The sequence below is a fragment of the Leucoraja erinacea genome, chromosome 41 (assembly GCF_028641065.1).
Source record: "Leucoraja erinacea ecotype New England chromosome 41, Leri_hhj_1, whole genome shotgun sequence".
NCBI lineage: Eukaryota > Metazoa > Chordata > Chondrichthyes > Rajiformes > Rajidae > Leucoraja > Leucoraja erinaceus.
The window spans coordinates 1,758,474-1,783,295 of NC_073417.1; the positions used below are offsets into that span (position 1 = coordinate 1,758,474).

Sequence of the window (24,822 nt, forward strand, 5' to 3'; positions counted from 1 at the left end):
CAGCTGGGAAGAAACTGTCCCTGAATCTGGAGGTGTGTGTTTGTTTTCAAACTTGTGTCCCTCTTGCCCGATGGGAGAGGGGAGAAGAGGGAGTGGCCGGGGTGCGAATCATCCTCGATTATGCTGCTGGCTGAGTTACTCCAGTGGCAGAGACCCGGGTTCCATCCTAACTACGGGTGCTGTCTGTACGGAGTTTGTATGTTCTCCCCGTGACCTGCGTGGGTTTTCTCCGAGTTGTTTCAGTTATGACATCGGATAGAAGCTGCAGACCAAATCTCGTTGCACCTATGTGCGATGACAATAAAAGTTATTATTATTATTATTTTTATGATTCCACCAGGGATTCTGTACAAGGGCAATGGTGAGAACCAGTTCATCTCGCAGCAGCCGGCAGTGATAAGCTGCATCATGGGGAACGGGAGGAGACGGAGTATATCCTGCCCCAGTTGTAACGGCCAGTCAGACGGCAACAAGCTCCTGGCCCCAGTGGCGTTGGCCTGCGGCATCGACGGAAGCCTGTACATCGGTGACTTCAACTACATCCGCCGTGTCTTCCCCTCCGGAAACGTCACCAGCATCCTTGAGCTGAGGTAGGTCTAGACCGCAACGCTGGGGCAACTCAGCGGGACAGGCAGCATCTCTGGAGGGAAGGAATGGGTTGCGTTTCAGGTCGAGACCCTTCTTCCTCCCGACCTTCGACTCTTCGATGACCTCCGTTTCTCAGGCCCCCGCTCTCCCTCATCTAAAATAAAGTGTCCGAAGAAGGTTCTCGACCCGAAACGTCACCCGTTCCTTCTCTCCAGAGATGCTGCCCGTCCCAACATTTGGATTGTGTCTATCTTTGGTGTTAACCAACATCTGCAGTTCCTTCCTACACTTTAGGTCAAGACCAGCTTACGTGGAACAAGCTACGAATCGAAGAGAATGTATTTTCTTCTTGCCTGTTGTCTGCTCTCCCTCGCTCCCTCTCCCCACACACATCTTGGAAAGCACCAATTAAACCACAGCGTAACGGTTCTACAGACCAAGTCCAACCGCCTCGGCGGGGCTTCCTCCTCGGTTTCCCTCGCCTACTTCTTTACCTTTTTAGTTTAGATACACTGCGCGGAAGCGAGCCCTGCAGGCCACCAAGTCCGCACCGACCAGCCAGAGACAATTTACATTTACACCAAGCCAATTAACCGACAAACCTGTATGTGTTTGGAGTGTGGGAGGAAACCGAAGATCTCGGAGAAAACCCACGCGAGTCACGGGGAGAACATGCAAACTCCGTGTGACCAAGTGGGTTTTCTACAGGTGCTCCGGTTTCCTCCCACACTCCAAAGATGTGTAGTCTAATGGTTTAGTAAAATGGTAAATTGTCCGTAGTTTAATTTGTAAATTGTCCTTATTGTGTGTAAGATAGTGGGGTCAACAGTGAAGGGGAACTGGGGACAACCAAATTCCTATCAGTGCCCTCCCCTAATTCCCCATTTATTGGTGCCCCCCCCCTTCCCTAATACCCCCACACTAGGGGACTATTTACATTTACCAAGCCAACTAACCTACAAACCTGGAGTGTGGGAGGAAACCGAAGATCTTGGAGAAAGCCCACACAGGTCACAGGGAGAACATGCAAACTCCGTACAGACAGCACCCATAGTCAAGATGGAAGCCGGGTCTCTGGAGCTGCGAGGCAGCAACTCTACTGCTGCACCACCATGCCACTACTCGGATAGCCAATGCTGTTCCTTCCAAATCAATTGGCACAGATGGGTTTGGTTTAGTTTAGTTTAGTTTTGAGATGCAGCGCGGAAACAGGCCCTTCGGCCCAACCGGGTCCGCGCCGACCAGCGATCCCCGCACACTAACACTATCCTACACACACTAGGGACAATTTACACTTATACCAAGCCAATTAACCTACAAACCTGCACGTCTTTGGAGTGTGGGAGGAAACCGAAGATCTCGGAGAAAACCCACGCAGGTCACGGGGAGAATGTAGAGGCAGACAAACTCCATACAGGCAGCGCCCGTAGTCGGGATTGAACCCGGGTCCCTAGCATTGCGCCACCGTGCCTTACAGCGCCAGAGATCCGGGTTCGATCCCGACCACGGGTGCTGTCTGTACGGAGTTTGCACGTTCTCCCCGTGACCTCGTTGGTTTTCTCCGAGATCTTCGGTTTCCTCCCACACTCAAAAGCCGTACAGGTTTGTAGGTTTATCGGCTTAGGTAAAAATTGTAAATTGTCCTTAGTGTGTGCAGCATAGTACGAGTGTACGAGGGGATCGCTGGTTGGGGCGGACTCAGTGGGCCGAAGGGCCTGTTTCTGCACTGTATCTCTGAAGTCTAAAGTCCAAAAGAGAAGGAAGAAAGGCCTACTGGCCCAAGAGATAGTTACCATTTCTGCAACAGGCAAGTTACTTGCTTGAAAGCATGAGGCCAAATAGCTTGACGTCCCATCGTCCAAAGAAGACCTTCCAAGCTCCAAAACTGAGTTGAGTTGAGTTTGCTGCAGAGCCTTTGTAAGAACAAGTGGGCAGCAAGGTGGTGCAGCGGTAGAGTTGCTGCCTCACAGCGCCAGAGACCCGGGTTCCAGCCTGACTACGGGTCCCGTCTGTACGGAGTTTGTACCTTCTCACAGTGACCTGCGTGGGTTTTCTCCGGGTGCTCCGGTTTCCTCCCACACTCCAAAGACGTGCAGGTTTGCAGGTTAATCAGTTGGGTATAATTGTGAATCGTCCCTAGTGTATGTGTGTGTAGTCTAGTGTTAATGTGCGGGGATCGCTGGTCGGTGGGCCGATGGCCCTGTTTCCACGCTGTATCTCGAAACTAAACTAAACAAAAAGGTTGGCATTGTACGTGGAACCGTTATAACCATTGTCATTGAATTAAGATGCACAGCTTGAATCATCTATTTGCTAATCGTTTTATAGCGTTTCCATTGAATTGAGTATCTATTTGCATACGCAATAGGTCACGTGGGTTTGTCGGTAACTCTTGAGTCGAGGAGAATATCTTTCCAGTGATGAATCTCGCCCAGCATTGCCCTGACAGGGTAGCCGCTAATACCTCTTAACGCATTACAGAATATCTAGCTGCCTTGATACGAGGTTGAACGGAAACGAGGAGTCCAGTCAGCGTGTCGCCAAACACGTCAGAGTCAATCTGTCTTTCACATCACGATTAGCGGGCACCTTTAATGATGCGAACCTGATTTGCCCAGATACTATGCTTGGTTTGCATGACATTAAAATGATATGAAGGCTTCCTGCAATATAACGTAACCATTTTGAGTCCCTTTGACACAGTGACATGGATGCATTTTATTCAAACTGACTTCACTCATTTATATTCTGCACCTAACCTGCACTGTTCTCTTTTTTTCTTGCTACCTACTAAGAAATAAAGATTTTAGACATAGGTAAGTTTAAGAACTGTTCCTCTGTTTCTCCACCACTTCACCTACTGTGTTTTAATTCACTTTTCTTTTCATATCTAAACTAATTCGTTATAGAATGTTGGATATCAAAACAGGGAATGTAATGCTGAGGCTCTACAAGGCGCTGGTCAGGCCACATTTGGAATAATGTGAGCCGGTTTGGGCCCCATTATCTGAGGAAGGATGTGCTGGCTCCGGGGAGGGTCCCGAGCAGGTTTACGAGAATGATCCCAGAATAAGCGGGTTAACGCATGAAGAGCGTTTCACGGCTCTCGCTGGAGTTTCGAAGAATGAGGGGGGGGACCTCATTGAAACTTACCGAATAGTGAAAGGCTTGGATAGTGTGGATGTGGAGAGGATGTTTCCACTAGTGGTGGAGTCTAGGACCAGAGGTCAGAATCAAATGACCTAACGTTAGAAAGGAGATGAGGAGCGATTTCTTTAGTCAGGGTGGGGAATCTGTGGAATTCATTGCCACAGACGACTGTGGAGGCCAAGTCATTGGATATTTTTAAGGCAGACATGGACAGATTATTTACTACATGGTGTCAGGGGTTTAAGAATAAGGGATAAGCCATTTAGAACGGAGATGAGGAAAAACGTCTTTACCCAGTCAGTTGTGAGTCTGTGGAATTCCCTGCCTCAGAGGGCGGTGGAGGCCAATTCTCTGGATGCTTTCAGGCGAGAGCTAGATAGAGCTCTTGAAGATAGCGGAGTCAGGGGATATGGGGAGAAGGCAGGAACGGGGTACTGATTGGGGATGATCACGTTGAATGGTGGTGCTGGCTAGAGGGTTACTGATTGTAGATGATCAGCCATGATCACATTGAATGTTCAAGTTCAAGAGAGTTTATTATCATGTGTCCCAGATAGGACAATGAAATTCTTGCTTTGCTGCAACACAACAGAATATAGTAGGCATGAATACAGAACAGATCAGTGTGTCCATATACCATTGAATATATATATATATATACACACATAAATAAGCATACAAAGTGCAATGGGCTATTAAAGTTCAGATTTTTGTTTGAGTTGAGTTTAGTAGTCTGATGGCTGTGGGGAAGGAGCTATTCCTGAACCTGGTCATTGCAGATTTCACGCTCCTGTACCTTCTACCTGAAGGCAGCGGGGAGATGAGTGAGTGGCCAGTCTATTCATAGGTTGACAAAGATGCTGGAGAAACTCAGCGGGTGCGGCAGCATCTATGGAGTGAAGGACTAGGCGACGTTTCGAGTCTGAAGAAGGGTTTCGGCCCGAAACATGGCCTATTTCCTTCGCTCCGTAGATGCTGCCGCACCCGCTGAGTTTCTCCAGCATTTATGTCTGCTTACGATAATATGATCCGTGTAGTAGGCGGAGCTTCTACTAATAAAGCATTACAATTGGTTCGTGTGGAGTAACCAATCTACATCTTTTCTTGTAGAAATAAAAGTGAAGTGCATCTAAATGTAGGTGGTCTACAGGAATAAACACATTAATATGTGATGGCTGGGCGATACAGTACCCAAAATGCTAGTGACGCCTACAGGGACATATAGATGGTTTAAACTAAATCCCCATTACCTAAGGGGTGCGGTATAGATCCACGTCTCCAAGAAGTCGATTGGTTACTCCACACTAACCAATAGACAATAGGTGCAGGAGGAGGCCATTCGGGCCTTCGAGCCAGCACTGCCATTCAATGTGATCATGGCTGATCATCCCCAATCATTAACCCGTGCCTGCCTTCTCCCCATATCCCTTGATTCCACTAGCACCAAGAGCTCTCTCTAAAGGCCCTGTCCCACTGCACGAGTTCATTCCAAGAGCTCTCCCGAGTTTAAAAAAAAAATCAAAACTCGTGGTAAGCACGGAGAATGTACGTAGCGGGTACGTCGGAGCTCGGGGACGTCCCTTAGCGGCTCGTGACGCTAACGGCAGGTACTCGGGAAACGGGGTAAGCTCGTGAAGACACGTGAAGATTTTTCAACATGTTGAAAAATGTTCACGAGAGCCCCGAGTACCGACGAGTGGCCATTACCGTAAATCTTCGAGTTCGAATCAGGGCAAACTCGGGGGAACTCTTGAATTAGCTCGTACAATGGGACAGGCCCTTTACTCTCTCTTAAATCCATCCAGTGATTCCCTCTGTGGCAGGGAATTCCACAAATTCACAACTCTCTGGTTAAAAAAGTTTTTTTCTCACCTCAGTTTTAAATGGCCTCCCCTTTATTTATTCTATAGTTTATATGATTTAAAAAAAATCTCCATACCTAAGGGGTGGCGTACAAACCTGCCCCGCGCGCGTGCCGTATAGATCCACGTCTCCAATCAGTAGATTAGTCACTCCACACAAAACCAATTATAGTGCTTTATTAGTAGAAGCTCCGCTTACTACATGGTTCATATTGTGGTAACCCAGCTTGTGCTGTTAGTGTAATTGCCGTTACACAGCTGAAGCAACATGCTGTACTGTACAGTAAGTGTCTTTTAATAAAGTCTGTTGTGCCATGTTTGTGAGAATGACTGGGTCATTTACACAATGAATGAGTGTGCTGGCTCGAAGGGCCGAATGGCCAACTCCTGCACCTATTGTCTATGCATCTGTGGCAATGGTTCCTCATAGACCCACATCTGTCATCCCACAGTGAGCTGGACTCTACCTCCAGCAATCAACTCCCTTCTCCAACATTATAACAGTGACAGCAGTCCAAGAATAATGATCTGGCTGTGAAGCAATGTGGGATATCCTTTGCTAGAAAGATACGCCGCCAACTGTTCATTTAATTGTGATTATTTTTCCTTCCCAATTATCTCTTCCTGGCCCTCGTGCAGTGCCTACTGCATTTGTGCTGAGGGGTTCTGCTGGCTGATGTTGCCGCGCATATTTGCTTTGCTTTTCAGTGTTAGCTTAGTTTCGAGACACAGCATGGAAACAGACCCTTCAGCCCACTGCCTCCATGCTGACCATCGATCACTCATCAGGGTCTGTCCTACTTGGCGATTTTTTTTCGGCGACTGCCGGTGTCGTGTCAGGTCGCCAAAGGATTTTGAACATTTCAAAATCCAGCGGCGACAAAAATATGTCGCGACACTTGAAAAAAATCATCGCGCGTCAATAGCTCTTCACGGTGACCTGATACGACAGTCAATGATGTCGGCAGTCGCTGAAATAAATCGCCAATGGGACAGGCCCTTTACACACTGAAATATAGAACAGTGCAGAAGGATCGGACTTTACTGGCTGTACCTTGCACTTAGCGTTATTCCATTTATCCTGTGTATCTGTACACTGTGAGTGGCTCGATTGTAATCATGTGTTGTCTTTCTGCTGACTGGTTAGCACGCAACAAACGTGGTACATGTGAGCATAAACTAAACTAAACAATCTGATATAGACACAGAATGCTGGAGTAACTCAGCGGATCAGGCAGCATCTTCAGCTTCAGTTCCCTGCTCTCCCACAAGCCTAGCGTCTCCGCCTCTCCCTTTCTTCCCCCCCCCCTCTCCCCCCGACCACAGTCTGAAGAAGGGTCTCAACCACGATTCCTTCTCTCCGTAGATGCTGCCTCACCCGCTGAGTTTCTCCAGCATTTTTTTGTCCACCTTCTTAAGTTTATTGGTTCTAAGAGCAGAATTAGACCATTCGGCCCATCAAGTCTACTCTGCCATTCAATCATGGCTGATCTATCTTTCCCTCCCAACCCCATTCTCCTGCCTTCTCCCCATAACCCCTGACACCCGCACTAATCAAACATTCGTCAATCTCCGCCTTGAAAATATCCATCTCTGAAGAAAAGGAATAGGTGATGTTTCAGATCAAGACTATTTATCATCTGGAGAAAAGGAATATATATAGAACAATATTGTACAAGAACAGGCCCTTCAGCCCACAATGTCCATGCCTAACATGACCTCCCTTATCTGCCTGTACATGATCCATATCCCTCCATTCCTTCCGTATCCGGGGACTGTCATATGCTGAGAGAATGGAGCGGCTGGGCTTGTACATTCTGGAGTTTAGAAGGATGAGAGGAAATCTCATTGAAACATATAAGATTGTTACGGGCTTGGACACGCTAGAGGCAGGAAACATGTTCCCGATGTTGGGGGAGTCCAGCAACCAGGGGCCACAGTTTAAGAATAAGGAGTAAACCATTTAGAACAGAGACGAGGAAACACTTTTTCTCACAGAGAGTGGTGAGTCGGAATTCTCTGCCTCAGAGGGCGGTGGAGGCAGGAGCTAGATAGGGCTCTTAAAAATAGCGGAGTCAGGGATATGGGGAGAAGGCAGGAACGGGGTACTGATTAGGGATGATCAGCCATGATCATGGCGATGCTGGCTCGAAGGGCTGAACCTATTGTCTATTGTATCCATGCAAGAACCCATCCTATCACCAACTAGAGAGCAGTCCTGACCTACCATCCACCTCGTTGGAAACTCTCGGATGATCTTTGATCTACTTTATCTTGCACAAGAAGTTATTCCCTTTATCCTGTATCTGCACACTGTGGACGGCTCGATTGTAATCATGTACAGATCTTTTCACTAACTGGATAGCACGCAACAAAACAGCGTTTCACTGTACTATTTTCAGACTTAGACATAGAAACATAGAAAATAGGTGCAAGAGTAGACCATTCGGCCCTTCGAGCCAACACCGCCATTCAATATGATCATGGCTGATCGTCCCCAATCAATAACCCGTTCCTGCCTTCTCCCCATATCCCTTAATTCTGCTAGCACCTAGAGCTCTATCTAACTCTCTCTTAAATTCATCCAGTGAATTGGCCTCCACTGCCCACTGTGGCAGGGAATTCCACAAATTCACAACTCTCCGGCTGAAAAAGTTTTTTTCTCATCTCAGTATGAAATGGCCTCCCCTTTATTCTAAGACTGTGGCCCCTGGTTCTGGACTCCCCAACCAACATTGGGAACATTTTTCCTGCATCTAGCTTGTCCAGTCCTTTTATAATTTTATACGTTTCTATAAGATTGCCCTCTCATCCTTCTAAATTCCAGTGAATACAAGCCTAGTCTTTCCAATCTTTCCTCATATGACAGTCCCGCCATCCCAGGGATTAACCTCGTGAACCTACGCTGCACTGCCTCAATAGCAAGGATGTCTTTCCTCAAATTAGGGAGTGATTAACTTATGAACCTATACAGCACTGAAACGGGGCCTTCGGCCCAACTTGCCATGCCAGGAACATACCCCATCTACACTAGTCCCACCTGCCCACACTTGGCATACTAAGTATATCCCTTTAAACCTATCCTATCCATGTACCTGTCCAAATGTCTCTTAAACCTCATGATAAGTAACCAAAGTATTTGAGTCAAAGGCATATCGTCCCACAGCCTAAAGGGGCTGTCCCACTTGGGCGACCTAATCGGCGAGTTCTGGCGAGTTTGCCCTCGACGCATACTCGCAGCATGGTCGACGTGAGGTTGCAGGAGGTCTTTGTAACTCTCCTTCATGCTCGAGAGCGTACTCCAGGCCTCAACTAGGTCGCGGCGTATTTTTCAACATGTGGAAAAATGCCCACGAGTAAAAAAAGGTCGCCATGGAAACAATCGATACTTTTTTTACTCGTAGGTTTAGTCTTAGTAGGTCGTAGTAGGTCGGCATGTTAGTAGTAGGTAATCGAGGGTAGTCGAAGGTAGTTGTAGATAGTCTTCATCGTAGTCGAAGATGAGGTCGAAGGAGATCAAAGGAGGTCGTCTTCACTCACCACTATTTGGTGTCCAATTTTCCCGAAGTTAGTCCTAGCTAGTCGTAGCTAGTCTTCAACATAGTTGAAGGAGGTGGAAGGAGGTCTTCAACATGTCACATTTTCAAACTCTCCTAAACTCTTCTAAACTCGCCAATTAGGTCGCCCAAGTGGGACAGCCCCTTAACACTATATTCCGCTAAGATCCCACAGCATGGTTACACTGAACCAACCTACCAACAACTAGAGAGCAGTCCTGAACTACAACCCACCTCATTGGAGACCCCCGGTCCTCGATCAGACTTGACTGGACTTTTCCTTGCACAAAACATTATTCCCATTATTCCCTTTATCATGTATCTGTACACTGCGGACTGCTCGATTATAATCACGTACGCGTCGATTCGTTATAGGAGGAGAATTAGGCCATTCGGCCCATCGAGTCTACTCCGCCATTCAATCATGGCTGATCTCTATCTCCGAACCCCATTTTTCTGCCTCCTCCCCGTGACACCCATTCTAATCAAGACAATTATAGTCTCTCCACTGACTTTTTTTATTTTTGTTTTTATTTTTTTAAATCAAAAAATGTATTCAATTATTAAAAAATAATATTTACACTACAATAAAACAAGCCAGAACCCACCACAATGATACAATACAAACATATATCCACAATAAACTACAATAGATCCTTATTGAGGATACATTCAACACCCTGCGGAGCCCAGCGGTCCCGGAACCCCCTCAGGTTGCCCGTGGACAGGGCGTATTCCCTTTCTAACCGCACCCAGGCATGGTTGTAACCCTCCGCTGACTGGTTAGCACGCAACAAAAGCTTTTCACTGTACCTCGGTACACGGGGCAATGGACTAAAGTGAACCGCACCAGATTCTCCGCTTTGTACAGCTCCCCATGCAAGCACAATATATAGAGGCAGCCAGCCTGATACTAACACAGGACTAATAAATATCCTCAGATGCTTTCAGAACAGGCTTTATTTTTAATCTATATTCATGAATAGTTGTGGCAAAATTGGCCCGGTTAATGGTTTCAGGCATGTTCCTTAATCCAGTGCTTCCTGTAATTAGCTTTTCATTGGCACAGAAATAAATTAATTTCCGCCAGTTTATAACAAATCATCGTCTTACATCCCTGTACCCCTCCCCCTCCCTGTTAGTTGAAAGCCCAAAATAGTCACAGTGTCCTTTACGAAGATGTTGCCAGGACTCGAGGGCCTGAGCCATAGGGAGAGGACTAGATTGGGAAAACGAACCGAGTCTCTTGCCCAGAGTAGGGGAATCGAGAACCAGAGGACATAAGGTCACATTGAGAGTGTTGTGTTCAGTTCTGGGCGCCGTTTTATAGGAAAGATGTTGTCAAGCTGGAAAGGGTGCAGAGAAGATTTACACAAATGTTGCCTGGACTTGGGTCTGAGCTGCAGGGGGAGGTTGAGCAGGCTGGGACGCTATTCCTTGGAGCACAGGAGTATGAGGGGTGTTCTTATAGGGGTGTAGAGAATAGATCGGGTAGACGCACTGAGTCTCTTGCCAAGAGTAGGGGAATCGAGGACCAGAGAACACAGGTTTAAGGTGAAGGGGAAAAGATATGAATCCGAGGTAGACAAAAGTAGTTGGAGAGGGTGCAGAGGAGGTTTTCCAGAAAGCTCTTGAAGAAGGAACTGTAGATGCTGGAAAATTGAAGGTAGACAACAATGCTGGAGAAACTCAGCGGGTGAGGCAGCATCTACGGAGTGAAGGAATAGGTGACGTTTCGGGTCGAGACTTCTTCAGACTGATGTAAGGGTGAGGGCGGGTGGCGGAAGAAGAAAGGAAGAGGCGGAGACAGTGGGCTGTGGGAGAGCTGGGAAGGGGAGGGGAAGGAGGGAGAAAGCAGGGAGTACCTGAAATTGGAGAAGTCAATGTTCATACCGCTGGGGTGTAAACTACCCAAGTGAAATATGAGGCGCTGCTCCTCCAATTTGCGGTGGGACTCACTCTGGCCACGGAGGAGGCCCAGGACAGAAAGGTCGGAACACGAATGGGAGCGGGAGTTGAAGTGCTGAGCCAGGTTGACTTTCGCGAACCGAGCGGAGGTGTTGGGCGCAGCGATCGCCAAGCCTATTTTCCCAGCATCTGCAGTTCTTTCTTAAACATATGAATCTGAGGAGTAACTTTTTCTCGCAGAGAATAGTGAGTGTATGGAACGAGCTGCCTTGAGGACATCGTTGAGGCAGGGCCAATCGCAACGTTTAAGAAACATTTAGATAGGTATGTGGATAGGACAGGTTTAGAGGGATATGGGCCCAACACTGGACTAGTGTAGATGGGGTACATTTGTCGGTGTAGGCAAGACGGGTCGAAGGGCCTATTTCCACGCTGTATCGCTCTATGACAATGACGGGTTGAGCCGGCTAATGGGCCTGTCCCACTTAGGCGATTTTTTAGTCTACAACAGGCGACTAGTTTGTCGCCACATGTTCGCCAGTGGTCGCCGGGAGTCGTCTCCTCAGTTGCACAAAAAGCCGTAGCGTCTTTCTGGTCACCGCTAAAATTTCAACATGTTGAAACATTTTCGCCAACAGTGGGTTTGACGCCAGTGAGCGTAGCTTGACTTCTCCTGACGTAGGCGCTGTCGTAGGTTGTCGCCCGGATGCCGTAGGTTGCCGCCATTTTCTCGGCGACCTGCTACGACCATGACAGACGCCGGCAGTCGCTGAAAAATAATCGGCAAGTGGGACAGGCCTGTAAGACTCTATTCCTTGGAGTGCAGGAGGATGATCTTATAGAGGGGTGTAAGATCAGGAGGTGATAGATAGGATGAATCTTTTACCACCACAGTAGAGAATGAAGGCCTACAGGGCATAGGTTTAAGGTGAGAGGGGAAAGGTTTCGTAGGAACCCGAAGGGAAACTTTTTCACTCAGGCTAGTTCCTTGAAGGTGGAATCTCATATAGATAGGGTGGTAAAGAAAGCTTTTGGTACGCTAGCCTTTATAAATCAGAGCATTGAGTATAGAAGCTGGGATGTAATGTTAAAATTGTACAAGGCATTGGTGAGACCAAATCTGGAGTATGGTGTACAATTTTGGTCGCCCAATTATAGGAAGGATGTCAACAAAATAGAGAGAGTACAGAGGAGATTTACTAGAATGTTGCCTGGGTTTTAACAACTAAGTTACAGAGATAGGTTGAATAAGTTAGGTCTTTATTCTCTGGAGCGCAGAAGGTTAAGGGGGGACCTGATAGAGGTCTTTAAAATGATGAGAGGGATAGACAGAGTTGATGTGGACAAGCTTTTCCCTTTGAGAATAGGGAAGATTCAAACAAGAGGACATGACTTCAGAATTAATGGACAGAAGTTTAGGGGTAATATGAGGGGGAACTTCTTTACGCAGAGAGTGGTGGCGGTGTGGAATGAGCTCCCAGTGGAAGTGGTGGAGGCAGGTTCATTGGTATCATTTAAAAATAAATTGGATAGGCATATGGATGAGAAGGGAATGGAGGGTTATGGTATGAGTGCAGGCAGGTGGGACCAAGGGGAAAAAAAATTTGTTCGGCATGGACTTGTAGGGCCGAGATGGCCTGTTTCCGTGCTGTAATTGTTATATGGTTATATGGTTGTGAGGCCCCTCTCAATCCCCCACCCTCACCACTAGAGGAAGACGGAAGAGTCCACCAGATTGACACTGATATGCAGACAAGCATGGCCAATGAGATAAGGGGCTGGAATTTTATTTATTTATTGCCAGTGCTGGTGTCGAGTTATCGGCTTCAAACATGATGATTCTGAAATGAAGGGCAAGGGAAATTACTGAAGGGTTGTTTAGAGACTACAATGCGTTGTGACAGCATATGTAAGAAAGGCCTATGACAGTGTCAAAAATATTATACAAGCTTGGCCGGAGGCCCCCCGTAGGTTTAGAGGCCCTGTGATAAATCCGGCTTCATATAGCAGCATTTTAAAAGACCCTTGGACAGGTACATGGATAGGAAAGAAAAACAGAGGGATATGGGCTAAACACAGGCAAATAGGACTAGCTTAGATGGGGCACCTTGGTCAGCATGGATGAGTTAGGCCAAAGGGCCTGTTACCCTCATGATGGACTCTATGACCTCATGAATCACGTTGTATGTTGCCACCCAGTCTTGTGCCTTCTTAATATCACCCTACAATATTGTAACATGCCAAACAATAGACAATAGGTGCGGGAGTAGGCCATTCGGCCCTTCGAGCCAGCACCGCCATTCAATATGATCATGGCTGATCATCCAACTCAGTATCCCGTACCTGCCTTTTCCCCATATCCCCTGACTCCACTATCTTTAAGAGCCCTATCTAACTCTCTCTTGAAAGCATCCACAGAACCGGCCTCCACCGCCCTCTGAGGCAGAGAATTCCACAGACTCACAACTCTCTGTGAGAAAAAAGTGTTTCCTCATCTCCGTTCTAAATGGCCGACCCCTTATTCTTAAACTGTGTATGTGTGGCCCCTGGTTCTGGATTCCCCCAACATCGGGAACATGTTTCCTGCCTCTGGTGTGTCCAAACTCTTAACAAACTTTAGATGCTGCTGCACCCACTGAGTTTCTCCAGCATTTTTGTGTACCTTCTTAACAATCTTATATGTTTCAATGAGAACTCCTCTCCTCCTTCCAAACGCCAGAGTGTACAAGCCCAGCTGCTCCATTCTCTCAGCATATGACAGTCCCGCCATCCCGGGAATTAACCTTGTAAACCTACGCTGCACTCCCTCAATAGCAAGAATGTCCTTCCTCAAATTAGGGGACCAAAACTGTACACAATACTACAGGTGTGGTCTCACTAGGGCCCTGTACAACTGCAACTGGAGCAGAAGGATGGTTGATATTTCAGGTCGGGACCTTTCTTCAAAAGAGCACAGGACTCTGAGGAGTGATCTATTAGAGATGTATAAGCTCATGAGGGGAATAGATTGGGTGAAGGCACAACCTCTTGTCCAGAGTAGGGGAATCAAGGAACAGAGGATATAGGTTTAAGGTGAGGTGGAAAGATTAAATAGGAATCTGAGGAGTAACCTTTTTACACAAGGGGTGGTGTGTGTATGGAACGAGCTGCCAAAGGACATAGTTGAGGCAGGGACTATCCCGACGTTTAAGAAACAGTTAGATAGGGCAGGTGGGGTTGACTAGTGGGGTACCGCAAGGCTCAGTGCTGGGACCCCAGCTATTTACAATATATATTAATGATCTGGATGAGGGAATTGAAGGCAATATCTCCAAGTTTGCGGATGACACTAAGCTGGGGGGCAGTGTTAGCTGTGAGGAGGATGCTAGGAGACTGCAAGGTGACTTGGATAGGCTGGGTGAGTGGGCAAATGTTTGGCAGATGCAGTATAATGTGGATAAATGTGAGGTTATCCATTTTGGTGGCAAAAACGGGAAAGCAGACTATTATCTAAGTGGTGGCCGATTGGGAAAGGGGGAGATGCAGCGAGACCTGGGTGTCATGGTACACCAGTCATTGAAGGTAGGCATGCAGGTGCAGCAGGCAGTAAAGAAAGTGAATGGCATGTTAGCTTTCATTGCAAAAGGATTTGAGTATAGGATCAGGGAGGTTCTACTGCAGTTGTACAGGGTCTTGGTGAGACCACACCTGGAGTATTGCGTACAGTTTTCGTCTCCAAATCTGAGGAAGGACATTATTGCCATAGAGGGAGTGCAGAGAAGGTTCACCAGACTGATTCCTGGGATGTCAGGACTGTCTTATGAAGAAAGACTGGATAGACTTGGTTTATACTCTCTAGAATTTAGGAGATTGAGAGGGGATCTTATAGAAACTTACAAAATTCTTAAGGGGTTGGACATGCTAGATGCAGGAAGATTGTTCCCGATGTTGGGGAAGTCCAGGACAAGGGGTCACAGCTTAAGGATAAGGGGGAAATCCTTTAAAACCGAGATGAGAAGAACTTTTTTCACACAGAGAGTGGTGAATCTCTGGAACTCTCTGCCACAGAGGGTAGTTAAGGCCAGTTCATTGGCTATATTTAAGAGGGAGTTAGATGTGGCCCTTGTGGCTAAGGGGATCAGGGGGTATGGAGAGAAGGCAGGTACGGGATACTGAGTTGGATGATCAGCCATGATCACAGTGAATGGCGGTGCCTGCTCGAAGGGCCGAATGGCCTACTCCTGCACCTATTGTCTATTGACTCTATGACCTGCTAAGTTACTCCAGCACTTTGTGTACCATCTTTAGCAATACTTGTGCACTGCCAACATATCGAAGGACCGTTTGTTAATCCATTAATTGTACGACTTATCCCACACTCAAGCAAGATGAAGAACTGGGAATAATTCCAAAAATTAAGTGGGATTTAAATAGGAATTATTTGATCGGATGGAGGGATAGGTGTTGATGTAAATGGATTAGAAAGGCTTACTTAACAGAAAACGTAACAGTGATTGATCCAGAAATCGTTTTAGATCTATTATTGTCACGTGTACCGAGGTACAGTGAAAAGCTTTTGTTGCGTGCTAACCAGTCAGCGGAAAGACAATACATGATTACAATCGAGCCTACAGTCTACAGTGTACAGATACATGATAAGTGCAAGGTGAAGCCAGCAAAGTCCGATCAAGGATCAGTCTGACGGGCCTGTCCCACTTACGCGACTTTTTCAGCGACTGCCGGCACCCGCCATAGGTCGCCGAAAATTTTCAACATGTTGAAAATCCAGCGGGGACCAGAAAGATGCTACGACTCTTTGAGGCGACTCACGACCATACAGGTGACATATCGTGGGGTGAAGCCTGTATGGTTGTGAGTAGTCACCCAAAGAGTCGTACCCTGTTCTGGTCGCCGCTGGGTTTTCAACATGTTGAACATTTTCGGGGACCTGCTGCGACTATGACGGGTGCCGGCAGTCGCCGAAAAAGTTGCGTAAGTGGGACAGGCCCTTGAGGGGCTCCAATGAGGTAGATAGTAGTACAGCACTGCTCTCTGGTTGTGGTAGGATGGTTCAGTTGTCTGATAACAGCTGGGAAGAAACTGTCCCTGAATCTGGAGGTGTGCGTTTGTTTTCACACTTCTGTACCTTTTTCCCGATGGGAGAGGGGAGAAGTGAGGGGAGAGGGGATGTTTAGCCAAAGTTACCATGGAGACCTCAGCACGGTTTAAGAACCAGGCTGACAATTCTTTTTCAGTAACTTTCGAGGGCGGCACGGTGGCGCAGCGGTAGAGTTGCTGCCTCACAGCGCCAGAGACCCGGGTTCCATCCTGGCTACGGGTGCTCTCTGTACAGAGATTGTATGTTCTCCCCGTGACCTGCGTGGGTTTTTCTCAGGCTGCTCCGGCTTCCTCCCACACTCCAAAGACGTGCAGGTTTGCAGGTTAATTGTAGCGACTGTAAATTGTTCCAAGTGTGCGGGGATCGCTGGTCGGCGCGGACTCGGTGGGCCGAAGGGTCTGGTTGGGCGCTGTATCTCTAAACTAAACTAAACTAAACGAAAGCTGAAATAAATCCTGAAGACACTGGTATTCCATTGTCAAAGGGTCAGCCAGCCAAATTCATTTGTATCACTTACATTAGGTTTGGTTGTCAGCCTAAGATATTACAGTGACCTCAGAGATAAATAGTTGAAACAAACGAGATTCAATAAATTAGAATCAATCCTAATCGTAAACTCTCATTCATTACTATCCAGACATGTCTTACTGCCTGCAATTTGTCACCAATATTGGTCCTGCCAGCCTCTTTGGGAACCTTCCTATACTTCCTATTTAGTTTAGTCTATTATGTCACTGGAGAGGGTCCAGAGGAGGTTTACGAGAATGAAGGGCCGAATGGCCTCCTCCTGCACCTATTTTGTATGTTTCTATGTAGGTTAATTGGCTTTGGTCAAAATTGTAAATTGTCCCCAGTGTGTAGTGGCCGTTTTTCCACGCTGTATCACTCTATGACTCTGTGACGTACAGGTGGCTTTGGTTAAATTATCCCCAGAGTGTCGGATAGCGCTAGTGTACGGGGTGATCGCTGGTCGGTGCGGACGCAGTGGGCCGCAGGGCGATGTATCTCTAAAGTCTAACATCCACTCGGATTTGTCCGAAGAAAATAATGATTTGTTGAATGAATTTACTCAGTGGGAGTTCTTAAACCACCACGATTAATGGATTCTAGCTTTCATTCTGTGAGCAAGTCTTTGCAATGAACACTCTGGTGTATATGAACTTAGAATGATGGGCGTTGAAATGATCACAGCTCCTGCATTTCACTTGTTCTTTAATCAGTTCACAGTCCCCTCTCATAGAAACATAGAAACATAGAAAATAGGTGCAGGAGGAGGCCATTCGGCCCTTCAAGCCAGCACCGCCATTCATTGTGATCATGGCTGATCGTCCCCAATCAATAACCCGTGCCTGCCTTCTCCCCATATGCCTTGACTCTACCAGCCCCTAGAGCTCTATCCAACTCTCTCTTAAACCCATCCAGTGATTTGGCCTCCACTGCCCTCTGTGGCAGGGAATTCCACAAATTCGCAACTCTCTGGGTGAAAAAGTTTTTTCTCACCTCAGTCTTAAATGGCCTCCCCTTTATTCTAAGACAGTGGCCCCTGGTTCTGGACTCGCCCAACATTGGGAACATTTTTCCTGCATCTAGCTTGCCCAGTCCTTTTATAATTTTGTATGTTTCTATAAGATCCCCCCTCATCCTTCTAAACTCCAGTGAATACAAGCCTAGTCTTTTCAATCTTTCCTCATATGACAGTCCCGCCATCCCAGGGATCAATCTCGTGAACCTACGCTGCACCGCCTCAATCACAAGGATGTCCTTCCTCAAATTAGGAGACCAAAACTGTACACAATACTCCAGATATGGTCTCACCAGAGCCCTATACAACTGCAGAAGAACCTCTTTACTCCTATACTGAAATCCTCTTGTTATGAAGGCCAACGTTGCATTAGCTTTCTTCACTGCCTGCTCGTTGTAAGACAGGCTAAGATACTCTGCAGAACGATACTCGGATGACGTTGGCAGTCCGCCAGCCAGGGCTCCACTTTTTCTGAATCTTTGTTGACAATAACCTCCCGCTTTCCCCGCGTGCCCCAGAGACGTGCGGGTTCGTAGCTGCTGCCCGTGTGGAGTTTGCTCGTTTCTCCCCGTAACCGCATGGGTTTCCTCCGGGTGCTCCGGTTTCCTCCCACATCCCAGAGGCGTACAAGTTTGCAGGTTAATCACCCCCTCTATAAATCACTCTGAGTGTGTAGGGGGTGGGTGTGAAAATTGGCTAACATAGAACGAGTGTGAACGGGTGATCGCTGGTCGGCGCGGACCTGATGGACCGAAGGGCCTGTCCTGTTTCCATGCTGTATCTCCTCACCAAACCAATTTGTGTATTTCATTTGATAGATCACTGTTTAGAAATACACCGTCAACTAAACAGAATTTGGTAGAACCAGGGACAGCTGGTTGACAAAAAAAAAGACACAGAGTGCTGGAGTAACTCAGCGGGTCAGGCAGCATCTGTGGAGAACATGGATAGGTGACGTTTCACAGAGTGCTGGAGTAACTCAGCGGGTCAGGCATCATCTGTGGAGAACATGGATAGGTGACGTTTCACAGAGTGCTGGAGTAACTCAGCGGGTCAGGCAGCATCTGTGGAGAACATGGATAGGTGACGTTTCACAGAGTGCTGGAGTAACTCAGCGGGTCAGGCAGCATCTGTGGAGAACATGGATAGGTGACGTTTCACAGAGTGCTGGAGTAACTCAGCGGGTCAGGCAGCATCTGTGGAGAACATGGATAGGTGACGTTTCACAGAGTGCTGGAGTAACTCAGCGGGTCAGGCAGCATCTGTGGAGAACATGGATAGGTGACGTTTCACAGAGTGCTGGAGTAACTCAGCGGGTCAGGCAGCATCTGTGGAGAACATGGATAGGTGACGTTTCACAGAGTGCTGGAGTAACTCAGCGGGTCAGGCAGCATCTGTGGAGAACATGGATAGGTGACGTTTCACAGAGTGCTGGAGTAACTCAGCGGGTCAGGCAGCATCTGTGGAGAACATGGATCCGCTGAGTTACTCCAGCACTCTGTGTCTATTAAAAAATCTAATTTTGAATCTTGTAAATGCCATCACGTGTGGATAGGGTAATGATGGTCATAATGTCACAAGTGATTGGGGCAGAATTAGGCCATTCGGCCCATCAAGTCTACTCCACCATTCAATCATGGCTGATCTATCTCTCCCTCTCAACCCCATTCTCCTGCCTTCTCCCCGTAACCCCTGACACCCGTACTGATCAAGAATCTATCCTACTCTGCCTTAAAAAATTTCCTTTGACTTGGCCTCCACAGCCATCTGTGGCAAAGAAGGCTGTGGAGGCCTTTCAACAAGGCTTTCAGCACATTGATGGGTGGTGGGTGTGTGGAACGAGCTGCCAGAGGAGGTAGTTGAGGCTGGGACAATCGCAACGTTTCAAGAAGCATTTGGACAGGTACATGGATAGGACAAGTTTGGGGGGATGTGGGCCAAACGCAGGCAGGTGGGACTAGTATAGACGGGGCATGTTGGTGGGTGTGGGCATGTTGGGCCGTAGGGCCTGTATCCATGTTGTATCACTCTACGACACTATGACTCAGTAATCCACTAATTCAATACTATGTTCCATTTCTCGATGCCACAATAAGAAGTGTTCCTTTTGCAGCAACAACCCGGCCCATCGGTATTACTTGGCGACAGACCCGGTCACGGGAGACCTGTACATCTCCGGACACCAGCACGCGCAGGATTTACCACCCAAAGTCGCTGTCCGGTGACAAAGACGTGACCGCAAACTCCGAGGTGACGGCGGGGACTGGAGAACAGTGTCTGCCCTTCGACGAGGCCCGGTGTGGAGATGGGGGCAAGGCGGTGGAAGCTTCGCTCATGAGTCCCAAAGGTAGGTGGGGCCCAGAATACATCGAGAGACACAGACACACTTGCCTCGCTCAGACATAGAGTAACGCTGGGCAGCACAGTGGCGTCTGGTGCCCAGAACACAGCTGGATACACAGACACACTCGCATAGCTCATATACATAGAAACATAGAAACATAGAAACTAGGTGCAGGAGTAGGCCATTTGGCCCTTCGAGCCTGCACCGCCATTCAATATGATCATGGCTGATCATCCAACTCAGTATCCCGTACCTGCCTTCTCTCCATACCCTCTGATCCCTTTAGCCACAAGGGCCACATCTAACTCCCTCTTAAATATAGCCAATGAACTGGCCTCGACTACCCTCTGTGGCAGAGAGTTCCAGAGATTCACCACTCTCTGTGTGAAAAAAGTTCTTCTCATCTCGGTTTTAAAGGATTTCCCCTTTATCCTTAAGCTGTGACCCCTTGTCCTGGACTTCCCTAACATCGGGAACAATCTTCCTGCATCTAGCCTGTCCAACCCCTTAAGAATTTTGTAAGTTTCTATAAGATCCCCTCTCAATCTTCTAAATTCTAGAGAGTATAAACAAGTCTATCCAGTCTTTCTTCCTAAGACAGTCCTGACATCCCAGGAATCAGTCTGGTGAACCGTCTCTGCACTCCCTCTATGGCAATAATGTCCTTCCTCAGATTTGGAGACCAAAACTGTACGCAATACTCCAGGTGTGGTCTCACCAAGACCCTGTACAACTGCAGTAGAACCTCTCTGCTCCTATACTCAAATCCTTTTGCAATGAAAGCTAACATACCATTCGCTTTCTATACTGCCTGCTGCACCTGCATGCCTACCTTCAATGACTGGTATACCATGACACCCAGGTCTCGCTGCATCTCCCCCTTTCCCAATCGGCCACCATTTAGATAATACAGGATAGAGCCTTCTCTGTTGCTGCTCCGGCACTCTGGAACACCTTGCCGTTGCACATCAGACAGGCCCCCTCACTGTCCATCTTCAAATCCACCCCAAAAACTCATTTTTATTCTCTGGCTTTCGACACTGGCTGAGACATTGCTCCTGTTTTTAGTGCTTTTAATGTCTTTTAATTTTTACTGTTTTATAGTCCTTTGTTTTACGGTTTTTAATGGTTTGTAATAACTTCTTGTCCATGAGTTCTCATGTACAGCACTTTGTGGCAACTGCAGTTGTTTAAAGTGCTTTATAAATAAAGTTATTATTATTCTATTATTATTATTATTATTATTATACATAGAGTAACAACTGTCAATAGACAATAGACAATAGGTGCAGGAGTAGGCCATTCGGCCCTTTTGAGCCAGCACCGCCATTCAATGTGATCGTAGCTGATCATCCCCAGGGTTTGGACACGCTAGAGGCAGGAAACATGTTCCCGATGTTGGGGGGGGGGTCCAGAACCAGGGGCCACACAGTTTAAGAATAAGGAGTAAGTCATTTAGAATGGAGACGAGGAAACACTTTTTTCTCACAGAGAGTGGCGAGTCTGTGGAATTCTCTGCCTCAGAGGGCGGCTGAGGCCGGCTCTCTGGATGCTTTCAAGAGAGAGTTAGATAGGGCGTTACACAAAAAAGCTGGAGAAACTCAGCGGGTGCAGCAGCATCTATGGAGCGAAGGAAATAGGCAACGTTTCGGGCCGAAACCCTTCTTCAGACGTTAGATAGGGCTCTTGATGATAGCGCAGTCAGGGGATATGGGGAAAAGGCAGGAACGGGGTACTGATTGGGGATGATCAACCATGATCACATTGAATGGCGGTGCTGGCTCGAAGGGCCGAATGGCCTACTCCTGCACCTATTGTCTATTGTCTATTGTCTCCGTACAGACAGCACCCACAGTCTCTGGCGCTGTGAGGCAGCAACTCTAACGCTGCGGCCTACTTGGGCCCTCAGTTTGCAGTAACGTGTCCCTCTCGTTGGCAGGGATCGCCATCGACAAGAACGGCCTGATGTACTTTGTGGACGGAACGATGATCAGGAAGGTGGACCAGAATGGAATTATATCCACCCTGCTGGGATCCAACGACCTCACATCCGCGCGACCATTGACCTGTGACACCACCATGCACATCAGCCAGGTATGGTTCCATTGTCGGGTGCGGGGATGGACTGCAGGTGCCGGTTTACACCGATTATAGACACAAAAGGCCGGAGTAACTCGGTGGGACAGGCAGCATCTCCGGAGAGAAGGAAAGGGTGACAACGTTTCAGGCCGAGGCCCTTCTGCAGACTGAAAGTCAGGGGAAAGGGTCTAGAGATATGGAAGGGTGAGTGAGGTGCGATGAGAAAATCCAAAGCCACACTTTAGAGATGTTTTTAAAAATATATTTATTTATTAGAAGCAAGTACAATACAGTGGTACCTTTTTTCAGGTGCCAAATATATGTTGGCAAGTTACATTCTTTTTTTTTTTTTTTAATTTTATTTTTATTAGCAGTACAGTAAATCACATTAATACATCGCATATATCTTATTACATTATGTTGTACCACTTCATTTTTTGAGCTTTAAAAAAGATAGAAATAAAAGAAGTAAGGAAAATAAGCATGAATCGAGAAGGTGCAGGAAAGTGTTGGGAGAAGAGAACTCCTTAGGGAAGGAATTAGAGAAGGAAGCAAAGAAAAGAAATAAGACCCTAGAAAGAAAAGAAAAAAAAAGAAGAAAGGAAAATCAATCGAAATTTAAGTATAAGCTTTTTTCCGATTATTAGCCCATAATTAAGTAAATTCTTTTGAAACATATTTAATTCTGGGTTACCTTCCGATATTCCAAAAATGATCCATTCTACTTTGGGTAGTAATTTTGTTTTAAATAATTTTGTGAAGATTTCAAATATTTCTTTCCAGAATTTTTGGATTTTTATACAGAAAACAAAAGAGTTACATTCTATGTACAACTTCATTTTTTTTTTTTTTATAGAAATGAGAGAGAGAAAAAGAGACTAGATAATAAAGAGTAGGACAATGTGTAGTGAACACTTTAGAGACACAGCGCGGAAACGGCCCTTCGGCCCACCAGCTCCCTGCCGACCAGCGACTACCCCGTACACTAGCACTTTCAATAGACAATAGACAATAGGTGCAGGAGTAGGCCATTCGGCCCTTCGAGCCAGCACCGCCATTCACTGTGATCATGGCTGATCATCCCCAATCAATACCCCATTCCTGCCTTCTCCCCGTATTCCCGCTATCTTTAAGAGCCCTATCTAACTCTCTCTTGAAAGCATCCCGAGAATTGGCCTCCACCGCCCTCTGTGGCAGAGAATTCCACAGACTCACAACTCTCTGGGTGAAAAAGTTTTTCCTCATCTCCGTTCTAAATGGCTTACCCCTTATTCTAACTCTCTCTTGAAAGCATCTCGAGATAGTTTGTGTTAGTTTAGAACTACAGCACAGAAACAGGCCCTGTGCCCCACCAAGCCCGTGCCGACCAGCGATCCCCGCACACTAACACTATCCTATTAGCACTAAGGACAATTTACAATTTTACCAAAGCCAATTGAACTGTAAACCCGCACGTCTTTGGAATGTTTGAGGAAACCGGAGCATCCGGAGAAAACCCACGCATGTCACGGGGAGAACGTACAAACTCCGTACAGACAGCATCCGTAGTCGGGATAGAACCCGGGTCTCTGGCGTTGTGAGGCAGGAACTCTACCGCTGCGCCACCGTGCCGCCCCCAATAGCTCCAGAGTTGGATCAATACTATGGAAACTAAGTTTAGAGATACAGCAGGCCCTTCGGCCCATCGAATCCACGCCAACCAGCGATCTCCCATTCACACTAGGTCTCTGGTATCCCACTTTCTCATCCACTCATCCGAAACAACGCCTATCTATGTTCTCCAGAGATGTTCCCTGACCCATTGAGTTACTCCAGCACTTTGTGTCTTTTTTTGCAAACCAGCTTCTGCATTTCCTGTTTCTTGTATATTATATTAGTTTAGTTGAACGTTTAGTTCTTTACATGGTAATCTTGCAAATGAGATCCACAAATTACTTTAGTTTAAGAATATAGCATGGAAACGGGCCCTTCAGCCCACCGAGTCCACACCGACCATCGGTCACCCCTCCAAACACGAGTTCTATGTTATCCCACTTTCCCATCCATTCCCCACCCACGAGAAGCCAATTAACCTACAAACCCGCACGTCTTTGGGATGTGGGAGGAAACCGGAGCAACAGGAGGAGACCCAAGCGGTCACGGGGAGAACGTGCAAACTCCACATAGGCGGCACCTACAAACCCTTACATCCTTGGTGTGTGGGAGGATAGTTTATAGAGGTTCAGCCAGAGTGGACCCCTCTCGTACTGTATCCTGCCCTACAGCAAGCGGATGCAGGCCCTTCGGCCCATCAAGTCCATGCTGACCATCGACCACCCGATCAGACTAGTTCCGTGCTTTCCCGCTTCCCACACGCTAGAGAGAATTTGCAGAAGCATTGAAGGGTTGTGATTAGTGAAGCTGGGTGGAGGAATGGAGGTGGAAGAGGGGGAGGGAGGGAAATAGGCGTGAATCTAGATGGGACCCGTGGGGGGGGCTATCTAATCAGACCAGATAATTTTGTACAATGAGCCAAACTCCAGCTCAATAGGTAGAGTTAAGGGGAAGATACAGAGTGCAGGATATTGGAGAACAATCAGCATTATAGCGCATGTTTTTGTTCGTCTTTTAAATTTGGATTTCCACAATCTTAAAAAGAAGTTTCATCTAAGTACTCCTCTCCGGCTACACACAAAAAAGCTGGAGAAACTCAGGGGGTGCAGCAGTACATCTAA

At 47.2% G+C, this 24,822-nt stretch overlaps 1 protein-coding gene across 1 annotated transcript in view; it reads left to right on the plus strand.

Annotated features, from left to right (window-relative positions):
- Positions 1-24,822, plus strand: part of LOC129714803 (teneurin-3-like) — a 282,436-nt gene that overhangs the window by 220,128 nt on the left and 37,486 nt on the right. The window contains 5 exon segments of the mRNA XM_055664649.1: positions 341-590; positions 3,384-3,404; positions 19,799-19,862; positions 19,864-20,032; positions 21,969-22,123. Coding sequence (XP_055520624.1) covers positions 341-590; positions 3,384-3,404; positions 19,799-19,862; positions 19,864-20,032; positions 21,969-22,123 — 659 coding nt within the window.